This window comes from Danio rerio, chromosome 7, assembly GCF_052040795.2.
Source record: "Danio rerio strain M-AB ecotype USA chromosome 7, GRCz13ab, whole genome shotgun sequence".
NCBI classification, from domain to species: Eukaryota; Metazoa; Chordata; class Actinopteri; order Cypriniformes; family Danionidae; genus Danio; species Danio rerio.
In genome coordinates, this window is record NC_141027.1 from 24,853,229 (window position 1) to 24,865,214 (window position 11,986).

The 11,986-nt window shown below is 36.1% G+C and overlaps 2 protein-coding genes across 3 annotated transcripts; one reads left to right on the plus strand and one right to left on the minus strand.

The window, feature by feature from the left end:
* The first annotated feature begins 35 nt into the window (after positions 1-35).
* Positions 36-2,763, plus strand: cskmt (citrate synthase lysine methyltransferase). The gene is given in 2 exon segments (NM_001020777.2): positions 36-179; positions 863-2,763. A coding segment is annotated over 1 exon segment (654 nt). The 5' UTR covers positions 36-179; positions 863-879; the 3' UTR covers positions 1,534-2,763.
* fam113 (family with sequence similarity 113) lies at positions 1,707-9,791 on the minus strand. Of its 2 annotated transcripts, none has more exons than XM_087259259.1 (10): positions 9,674-9,791; positions 9,473-9,545; positions 9,289-9,368; positions 7,050-7,282; positions 6,816-6,966; positions 6,491-6,725; positions 6,181-6,255; positions 2,636-2,698; positions 2,005-2,226; positions 1,707-1,919 (listed from the first exon to the last, which is right to left on the minus strand). In XM_087259259.1, exons 2-10 carry the CDS (start codon positions 9,528-9,530, stop codon positions 1,810-1,812), a joined length of 1,227 nt encoding a protein of 408 aa, XP_087115385.1. In that variant the 5' UTR covers positions 9,531-9,545; positions 9,674-9,791; the 3' UTR covers positions 1,707-1,809.
* Between the last annotated feature and the right edge of the window lie 2,195 nt (positions 9,792-11,986).

Sequence of the window (11,986 nt, forward strand, 5' to 3'; positions counted from 1 at the left end):
CGTGTACTCTTCCGGGTCGTGTCATTCGTATACACACACGCGGCTGGTGTTTTCTTTCATTTCGAGGACCTTTAACTGAACTGGCGGGTTGAAAATGTTATTAAACAGATTTGTGGTGCCGCTGAGAAGCCTCCAGAAGCTGACGCAGGCACACAGATGGCATCAGACTAGTTTGATAAGTTAGTAGGCTCTACATTTCCTTTTTTACAGGCATAACCTGTCAAGGGTCTGGTGAGATTCTTTTTTATTGACGTTTGTCTGCAACGTAGAATGTTTTGCTATTGTTTTACATTCTGTTACAGACAAACTGATCAAATATTTAGATAGTAACTGGTAAATTACACTAATAGTGCTGTGTTTAAAGATCACATTATGAAAACTAGTTTATAACGCAGTCCAAGGGCATAGATTTGCTTTTTGGTGGGGACCTAATTTGACAACAACCTCAGCCCCTTTAAAATGTAAAGTTAAAAGAATCCCTGCTGAAAAATCCAGCTTAAACCAGCCTAGGATGGTTAGCAGGTTTTTTTGCTGGTCAACTAGACTTTTTTTAAGGGGTTTTGGCCATTTCCAACCTGGTCTTAGTTCGGCTGAGAGATGACCAGCTAAAACCAGCTATGTCCAGCTTAAACCAGGCTGGTCAAGTAGGTTTTACCTGGTCATTTTCCGCCTGGTGGTTAGTGGTTCATTCCGCTGTGGTTACCCCTGATGAATAAAGGGACTAAGACAAAGGAAAATAAATATATGGATGAATAAATTAATGAATATTATATATATATATATATATATATATATATATATATATATATATATATATATATATATATAGTTTATTTATTTAACAAATGACATGTGTTTACAGATGATCTGGTTGTAAACATGGACAAAAAAGCAATGTGGGACAGATTCTACACAGAAAATGGAAGCAAAGGCCAATTTAAAAATTTTGAGTGGTTCTTTGGGTTTCCCTCAGTTAAGGACCTCGTTCTTCCTGCACTTCAGGCCATGTCTTGTTCCCACAGTGGCCCGTTACACATCCTGGACATGGGTTGCGGCACGTCTGCATTAGGACCATGTATCTACAGCACCTCTCCATGTGCGGTCCGGGTCACCTGTGCCGATATTTCACCAGTGGCAGTAAAACTAATGGAGGAGTCCACATCAACACAGCCATGCAACCCGTCCTCTGCACTCGTCTTCCTGGAGCTGGACTGCACACAGATGACGGGACACTTTAAATCCAGAAGCCTGGACTTGATATTGGACAAGGGTACTACTGATGCTTTAGTTAGGTCAAAAGAAGGTCAGGTTAAGGCTGGACAGATACTGAGGCAGAGCTTACAGGTGCTGAGACCCTCAGGGAGCTTCTTACAGTTTTCAGATGAAGACCCTGACGCCAGGCTCATCTGGCTGGAGAGAGAAGTTCAGGGAGCAGAAGTGACAGCGGATGTAGGCGTTCAAGAGATTGGTGAATTGAGAGGGGTCAGCTATTTTTGCTACCAGATATCTCCTCGTAGCAGACCCCACTCTTGAAATACAACCCAATTAAAAGTACCCGTATTCTGAAAAGATTTCCATGTGAAGATGCTGCATTTGTCCAACAATTAACACTGGTGACTTTTTACTGCAGCCGTATCTTGGCTAATCAAATACCTGTTCACAATATTCGCATCAGACGAAGAACAAACAAAACATTCACACAACTGTTAACTATTAAGAAAACGTTTATTTCAGATTAAAAAAAAAAAAAATAGTTCTTTGTCAAAGTTCCAGATCACTTCAACTTCATCACTTTAACAATTTTTGCGCTCAGTATCTGTGTGTTCGCGTTCTTGCATATGGGTTATATTGTCGATGCGGTTTTGGCTTCGCCCAGTGGTTTGCAGGCCAGTAGGGGGCAGGAGTCGAATTTTCACCACCTTCAAACACAATCAGTCTGTTAGCACAATACTGCATAAAACGTAAATACTGATGATTTAAGGAGTTAATAGTATGTGTCTGTACCTCTATGGCTTGGGTAACCCGTCCCCAAGTATGGTGGAATAAAGAACTGAGGCCCAAAGCCACTTAACTGAGGTCCAAAGTCATTAAATTGAGGCCTAAAGTCATCATACCGAGGCCTAAAGTCATCAACCCGAGGCCTAAAGTCATCAACCCGAGGCCTAAAGTCATCAAACTGAGGCCTTAAGTCATTGAAATGCCTCATTCCTTGCACCCAGCCTTGACCTAGAAGATGAGCAAAACTGTAATATTAAAATACCCAAATCTGCCTGAAAACTAGTCACAGTATATGTACTATGCAAGAACAAACTTTCATTTTGAATGTGTTTAAACCACAATTAATAGCACTAATAACTACACAATCCCCCAGCGGTGACTGAAAGATGTTCAAAATGAATCATTATCTGTATTACTATGCTGGTTAAGTGAACCCTCAATGTCTTTGATGAGAAGGGACTGGCTGCAGACCAACTGCACGTGCACTCTCAGACATTATAGGCTTATATTGATTACACCTTCCCTGCCCATACTCCTCACAGTGACATCACCTGCACTGAGCGCATGTGACCAATTGTGTAGGTCTGAGAGTGCATCTGTAAGTCTGCAGCCAGACACTATTGAAATTGACTGTTACCATTGTTGTAGCGGGCAGCTGGCATCAAAGGGGGAATAGAGAATCTCTCGTTGCTGTAGGCTCCTGTTAAAAACAATGTTTTGAATTATGAAAGTCTGTTAAAGGATATAAAAACTACCATTTAAATACTTGGATTGGTAAGTTTTTTTAAATACATATCTTGTGATCATCATGCTTTTAAAAATTCTACTTCCTTCAGTGTGCAATGTTTTAGCATGAGGATAAAAAAGGATCTGCAAAGTTATAAATCACTCCAAAAGGAGATCATCTCTTAGTAAGTTCAGTTTCTGAACTCTCAAACTGCATTCCCTAATGTTATATTTCACACAGGTCTCCAGCTTCGTGTCCATGCTGCAGCCGAATCGCAGGTAGATTTAAGTTTAGGAAGATTTTTTAAACGTGTTTATCACCATGGTAATGTACACTACTAACCTGCTAAAAAAGCAGGTTTTGTTTTGGTTTACAAATCAACAAATCAATAGTGGGCCAATCAGGTTGAAGCAAAGTGACAGCCACTCCTCTATCTCTCATGCTAAATTAATGTAGTTCAAAGCAAAAGAACTTAAAACAAATTGGCCCAGCTTAATATTAGTATAAAATGTACATTATATATTTATCTTTATATATAACAAGTATATATTTGATCATTTAACAATAAACTTTATTATTTAAATAGTTGTGCATGTTAAAGGGCCATGAAACCCTCATTTCAGCAGGGTGTTTTCACACCTCTACTTTGGAAAAAGGCAGAAAAGTGGGCGTGTCCAGCTCTGTTTAGGGGGGAGTGTCGGAGGAAGAAAAGAGGCATGGTGTGGGAGTGTCTATTTGGGCACGCACTGACTTTCAGAGTCAAAACACACACACACACACACACACACACAGGGGGGAAAGTGACTGTGTTTACATGGACATCTGTAGTCGAATTATTTGCCAAATTATTAAATGGTGGACTTTAACTGCAGTTTGGCTCTTTCATTCAGGGAATTCATTCATGTCCCTCGCAACAAACGAGATATTTGATTCGAAGATCTGCTCTAAGCGTGTATTTTTCATGCAATGGTTGATACCGTACGGCGAATGAGAGAAAAAAAAAACCCTCAGCATTTCCCGGAAACTTAGATGCACACGGCAGGTAGCGTCAGAAAGCCGCGTGCGTTATTACGGTCACAATATGCGGTGAAAATCCTACACAAGGTTAAAGTTTGGTTGTAGTGCTAACATGTTTACACTCGATGCAATAAATAAAAATAAATAAACAAAGAGCACTGGTCGCTCACTTACCAAATCTGTAGAGACAGGACAATCACCAGCAACTAGAGGCGCGTCTTTATTAAGAGGAGACTACAAGCGAATCCGGATCTCAGTGTTTGCAGATGAGAACAGCTCTCAGGTAAACAATAATCCTCCTTAGACACGTAAGTTATTGTTGTCGAGTGTCGCGTACACTGTTAATCCACACGTGACGCCAGCTGCGCTCTCACAGAGAGAAAATGAAAACAAAACTTAACTGCAGCAAACTATAAAAGCAACACTTCACAATTGTTTTGCCAACACAACGTGGCGTCTCTGTCGTCTAAACACTGTGACAGTAATGAATATTAATGAAGTTGCACAATAGAGCACGCTGATTGGTTTAAACCAAGCCTTACTCATGCATTAATGCAACACACTGTAAGACGTAATAAGACTCACTCTGGCACAGACGCCCAGTCTGCATGCTGGAATACACGCTATTATGTCATGACCGTGACGCAGCTTCAAAAATTCGTTTCAAACCGGAAGTACGAATTTGCTTGAAATAACGCAAAAACAACCAATTTACACTTTTTAGTGAAATATAGGTGTCTTAATAGTGTTTTTAGCAGTGTGAGACACATATAAGACTGTCAACAGCTCAAAAAATGTGTTTTGGTGTTTCGTGACCCTTTAAACCTAGTGTTGCTAAACATGTATTTGCACTCATGATTACACACACACACACACTTGTACTGTGTATATTTATATATAAATGCATACACATTTTTATATGAAGAGTTCAGATGCAAAACCCTCTAGATCCATCAGAACTCTTCTTGTAAATGAGCAATTTCTATTGGGCTCCTCTGATTAGGTTCAGAAGTTTCATTTTGTTTGTATTTAAAATGTTATTAGCTAGTAAATAAAATACCTTTTTTTATTAAATGTCACTTCAGACAATTCTTTGGTTTTTAACAAGGTAGATTTTCTTTTGTGTCGAAACCAGCCAAATCCACTTGTGCTTCAAAACCTCTAAATCCACCTATTGGGACAAGAGTGTAATTAGTTGAAAAATCACTAAAGATGCTAATTTAAAACACATACGAAAACCACCTACAATTTAAAACACACAAATGTGTCAAGTAAGTGGTGGTTCATTCAACGGTGGTAACCCCTGATAAAACAGGGACTAAGTAGAAGGAAAATGAATGAATGAAATCTGTAAAGTGTGTGCATTAATCAATAACATTAAAACTGACAATAATAAAATCTTTATCTGTTGTCATTTCTGATATTTGGGATTTAGATTTAAAGTAGAGCAATGTAAACATTGTAAACAAAGTCTGTTAGATTTAAATGATGTACTGTAAAAACATTGTGAAACAATATCTGTGCATTGTCCATTAATATAAAAGCTTATCAGACGTATAGGTAATATGAAGTAATATAAATAATGTATAGTTTAATACATTATATTTATCTCTAAAAAAATAGCTTATGTTAGCAAATAAAACACAAGGTAGGTCTACTGGGCAAAAAGGGGATGTCTGATAATTTTAGAAACTGTCATTCATTCATTTATTTTTTCTCACCATATTGGAGGTCTTGGTCTCTTTTTCATCTCTTGTTGCCGTGTAATGTACAGTAAATCGGACTCATTCAAAGTAGCTTCGCTGCACAAAAAAAGTTTCATATGCATGTTACACGTCCGACTGTATATTGTCTTTTCTTTTTCTTTTAATGCACAGAGTTTTGAGGTAAGAGACGTTTTCATTTGCCATTCACTGACAGTCAGACAGGCTCATCCAATTCATCAAACTCCAGCTTTTAAAATCTAAATCAGAATAAAACAGTCTCCTCATAAAAGCCGGCGTATCAGCGTGCAGTTACATTAAAAACATATAATTCGATTCAGGCCTTTTGATTGGTTCTCGGGATATATCGGCTTTTGCTGTCGAAGGAAAGTGGTGTTTAGAGGCTTTTGCAAACAAGCTAATTTCTGAATGTGCTGACGCTGAGATTTAGATGGTTTGAAGCAAAACTGTTTGTTGATGGTGTAGTACGTGCCTAAAGCATTCACTCAATGTCATTAGCTCATTTTTGGTTGAAGTGACTGACGTTTAGCAGCTTTTGCATCTGAACTCTTTATATACAAATCTATTAATAATAATATTACATTATCTATGAGCGCACACATGTAAACATCATCTATTTCATTAAATACATGTGTATTCATGTGTGCATATCAATTATATACTGTGTACACACAATTTAACAAAAAGAAACTTCTCAGCCCATTGACAGTGTACCTCTATAGCGCACAGGAGGAGTTGAAAGCCCGCTTTGTCGGTTCTGCTGGGTTGCTGGTTTAGAATCCTGCTGATCTGCATGAAGACAACAAAACAGGTCTGTGACTAAATGTTCCATGCATAAACCAAGTCATTTTTTTTTTACAAATGTGATTATCTGTGATATTCAGTTAGTATGGAGACAACAAATAATAAGTTAACAGAGGAAACAATAACATTCTCATCATCATTCTGGGACCCAGCAATCAATCTATAACAAAATTACTTTATTTTGCCAACCAGAAGCACCAACTCAACCTGCATTTCTCACCTAGCTTCGGCAGTTCAACACCCCATGCTTCTGCGACGTGTTGCAGCAGAAGGGATGATAGTTTCCGGTGAGCCACAGCATTCCAGTGGACACCATCACGAGTTCGATGCTGCAGGCTGAAACGAAACTGGTAATGGAGGTCCAGCACATCAAAGCCAGACTCATTGGCAAGTGTGGCTCCAAAGTAATTCGCTTCAATGACATCAAATCTTAACGAAGGGCCCATGTGCTCTATCTGAGATTGGGAACAAGATATGAAAAAATATCATGGATTATAATCTTTGTTTTTTAATGAAGTTTAATCCTCTACCATTTTTAAACCCACCTCAGGAACCAAGAAACCTCCTAAGATCTTCCTGCCCAAAGGCATGGTCATATTCCATATCACCAGGCTCTCCTCAGGCAAAACACTCTTCAGCTTCATGAAGAGCTTTTTCAGGTTCTCCCTGTATTCCACGGCCCACTGTCGACTGTACCTGTGAAATGTAGTAAATTCACGTTAAATCCACATGCTAAACACCGTATATCTGTAAGAGGCTGTAATGAGGAGCAGTCCCACCTAGAAATATCCCACACACAAGAGTTCACCACCACCAGGTCTGGCTTTATTCCCTTCTCAAAGTCAGAGATGATGCTCTCCACATACTGCGAGAACGTCCGGGTAATGAAGTAAAAGCGGACCAAGTGGTGGTCCGTTCTGTATTGTCTAACTTCTCTGTATTGTGTCCCATTATTCATCTCCCCCAGTCTGCCTCCTTCCACCAAGGTGTCATTTTCAAATGAGAATTCACCCTGGGAAATATGGAAAGAACAGATATCAGACCATGCTTTACCGGGAAAAGAAAAAAATTCTGTCCTTAATCCTAAACATACACAGCAGCTTGTTTCCACATTTATATGTTTGATTTAATAAATTACATGAAATAAAAATAAAACAAAAACTGATGATGTTAATTCTTTTGAATAAACTGCTTTTGTATAAAGGTTATTACAGCTTTTCAGTTTTCATTTTGCTGTAAATTTCAGTTTAGTTAACTTTATTAATGACTACTTTTTAGTTTAGTTTTTATGTTGTGAACATATTTCTATTTAGTTTTTACATATTTAGTTTAAATTTAGTCATTCTAGTTCAGCTGAACACATTCAGTGTAAAGCAAGGCAGTGTTGAATGTTCACACAGCTTAGATAAACTCTTATGCAAACCCTTTGGCAATAAAAAATAATTGTTTAAACAAACACTGACCCAAAACCATACAAATGCAACTTAAACAAGTCATTTTATTAAAACAGGTAAACATTAGGAAGAATCAAGACAAACCTGAGCATTTAAAGACATGTACTTAAAAGGATTGTTCACCCAAAAATTGTGTCACTATTTACTCTCCCTCAAGTGCTTTAAAAGCTTTATGAGTTTCTTCTCCTGAATACAAACGAAAACAATTTGAAGAAAGCTGAAAACCTGTAACCACTGATTTCCATAGCAGGAAAAACAAATGCTATGGAAATTAATAGTTACTAGTTTCCAACATTTTTCTAAATATCTTTTTTAGTGTTCAGCAGAATAAAGAAATAAAGGTTTTGAAAAGGTAAAGGGTAAGCAAATCACAATTTTTATGTTAGGTGAACTATCCCTTTAAACATGCAGTTACATTTCATAGATTAAAACAAACAACACTTGTTTGATGTTTTTGTATATAATCATGCACTTGACTGACATGTTTGAAACAAGTGTCATCTACAGATTTTTCTCTGAACAGCCCCAGGTCAGAATTTCCACCACAGATTGAGTGCTCATTGAAGAGATAGTTCTGATATAATTTAAACATCCTTTACTTTTTCTTAACCTTTTTGACTTTCTTCAATAGAATAAATCAATTCAAAATTTGAAATCACTTGAGGGTGAGTAAATGGAGAGTAAATTGCCATTTTGGGGTATGCTATCCCATTAAATCTGAAAACAAGTACTAATTTGGCTATTATTTAATATCAGGTAGCTTCATTTAGTTTTCATTCATGAGCTACCATGATCTTAAACTTATGACAATTATCCACGATTTTATTATAATAAAACTGCAGCAATAGTTTTGGGTGCATTGATTGAAGTTTATGTAACCACCATTTTACTAATTTTTACTTGAAAATTATAGGTGATATATGCATATTATACATAGTTTGTCAAGATAAGTTCAAGTTTAGATAAAAAAATAAATAAATTTGTAGTTTTAAACATTTTGTTTCAGTGTATTTTTGTACACTGCAAAAAAATCATTTTATTATTTATATCTTTTTGTCTTGCTTCCAGTCCAAATATCTAAAAAATCTAAAATCAAGAAGCATTTTTTAGACAAATAAAACATATTGTCTTGTTTTAAGAAGTAATACAAAGAAATAAAAAAGTATTTTTTTTCTTGAAACAAGTACAATAATCTGCCAATGAAGATAAAAAATCTTTTGTCAAAAGAAAAAACAAGATTATTTTGCTCAGCCCATTGGCAGATTATTTTACCTTTTTTTAAGGAAACCCTTAATCACATTGGCATAACGTTACTATTTCTGAAAACTAGACAGTATGTTTTGCTTCCCTAGAAAATGTCTCTTAATATAAGGATTTTTTATAGATATTTTAGACTAGAAACAAGACAAAAAAATCTAAATCAGAAAAGCATCTCAGACTGGATTTACCAGCAAAACAGATCAATTTACCTACTTTAAAAGATCGAAATTAAGTTTCTTTAACTGTGTACATTGAATGATTTATAAAACGAGATATTCCCAACAAACATTTAGTGTTTACTGACCTTGCTTTTGAGCTGGGATGCACTTAAATGCGAGTCCTTCTGCAATATTAGGACCAAGTCTTTGTATACAGCCCGCTGAACTGGAGGTAAGTAGGCCCATTAGAAACTTGTGCAAATTTCAGGAAGGCCTGGTGATTACTTACAAAATTTACTTAACAAAATATAAATCTTTGCCAGTACTCACTTGAATCTCCTAAAACCACCACAAACTTGTTGTGAAGGAGCTGTTGCACGGTCTTCATAGTGAAGTTACCTGCCTCACATTGAAATCAGAGCAATTAAGTCAGGCCCAATTGAAAAAAAAAAACACGCGTGAAAAGATACGCGATGTTCTCATGTCTTTTACGTCAAATATTTTTCAAAAAATGCTACAAAAAAAACTTACGTGCCAAAAGAACAACACTGTAAATACGATTTATTAGGAGCAAGATGGAGAGTCGTCAATTTTTGAAGAGCTGTGAAGAAAAGTGAGGTAATGCTCCCCTAGCGGTTAATCTGGAATTAAACATGCTATTTTCATTGAATTGTTTTATACCGTGATTCCTCTGATTTGCAGCTCCATAAAAGCAAAGATAAAAGTAAAAATGTATAAAAAATTTATTTATTTAAAATAAAATATGTTAATTAATAATAAAATTTATTCATTCATTCATTTTCCTTTGGTTTAGTCCCTTTATTCATCAAGGCCCGGTTTTTCAAAAGGTTAAATCCGGATAAAATTGATCCGGATTTAGTAATCCTGTTTTTTGCGATCCGTGATCAGGTAATCCAGCTTACTTTTTGAGCCAGTTTTTCAAAGCAACATTAGATTGGATCAATCTGATCCGGTTAGGAACTTTTCAGGATCACTAAATCTGGATTACCAGTGCTCAATCGATGTAGAATAGATGAATAGATAGGCCTATGTAAAGAGCAACAAGTAGAATAGCCAGTGTGGGGTAAATTTACTTTTATTTTGATTTGAAATGAAAACTAAGAAAATTTTATAAAAAAATAAAATAATTATAATAATAAATAATAAAAGCAACAAAAAAAAAACACCCTATCCTCTTCTAGCAGTCCGCTCAGCTGAGATCTGCAACACTGAACTTTGAGGATATCTATAATAAGTTTAAAATATAGATAAAAAAAAGAAAATGTTGAAACCTCCACAATAATGTCAGACTTCCTCATCTGATGTGGAGGGAGCAGCTTGTCTGAGCGTATTCTTTAGGAGGCAGATCTCAAGTGTGGTCTTGGTTTGCTGCAGTTTGGTCAGAGTCAGCTGTTCCTTTGCCAGATAAAGCTGAGCTTCTGCCCAGTCTCTTTTTGCAATTATTGAAAGTGATTTCAAAAATCAGGCATTGCCATTCTTTGCATTTTATTTTTATTCTGTAATCATTGCATGCATCACTAATAAATATTCTAAACACAAATATTTTCCATTGTGATGAATATATATATATATATATATATATATATATATATATATATATATATATATATATATATATATATATATATATCAATTAGTAACAGAATAAAATGTGTTGTTTTTGGTAAATTTTGACAGCTGTTTGGGGGATTGTTTTATGAAGCCAAACTCTTTCTATTTTGCTGTAGGCCTATACTGAAAGACTGAATACGTTAAAGCCAATAATCACTATAGCCTGACAGATGAACAAATAAAATGAAAACCTTATGAATAAATAATATGTCTCGTAAGATACTGCATGATCCAAATATAGTTTTATTTAATACTTTTTTTAAGTTTTCATTACATTTTGGACATGAAATCAACGCTAAATCCACCCTTCTGATGGGATCAGTTTAATCCAAGTTTTTTGGATCAAAGTGATCCAAATCCTACAAAAAAGGTCTGAAAAACCTAAACTAAAGGTTTGATCTGGATAAAAACCAAGATTGGATTACGTGATCTAATCCGATTATGTAATCCGTTTTTTCTTTTAAAAAACCAATTTTCAAAATTTGATCCAATCCATTCTCCAAAATCCTATAGTGGATTACTTTTGAAAAACCGGGCCCTGATGGGATCCGTTTAATCCAGACTCTTTAGATCAAGGTGATCCAAATCCTCCAAAAAAGGGTCTGAAAAACCCAAACTAAAGGTTTGATCTGGATCAAAACCAAGATTGGATTGTGTGATCTAATCCAATTTTGTAATCCATTTTTTTTCTTTTGTAAAAACCCATTTTCAACATTTGATCTAATCTGTTATCCAAAATCCTAGTGGATTACTTTTGAAAAACCCAGGGGTCGCCACAGCAAAATGAACCGCAGCGGATGCCCTTCCAGCTGCAACCCAGTACTAGGTAAAATCCATAAACACTCATACACATACACTATGGCCAAGTAATATTCATTCATTTTCCTTTGCCTTAGTCCCTTTATTGATCAGGGGTCTCCACAGTGGATCGAACCTCAAACTTATCCAGCATATGCTTTACACACCGAATGCCATTACAGCTGCAACCCAGTACTGGGAAACACCCATTCACACTCCTTCCTAACACCCAATTTAGCTTATTCGACCACCACTTAGCAAGCTACAGTGCTAACCACTGAGCCACCATGTTGCCCTCATTAATAATGTTTGGATCAAACTATAAATGATTTAGATGGTTTTGGTATGATCAAAAATTTTCTATAAAGATAAGTTTTATTAAAATATGCCATGGTTAGCACAAGTGAAAGGCAA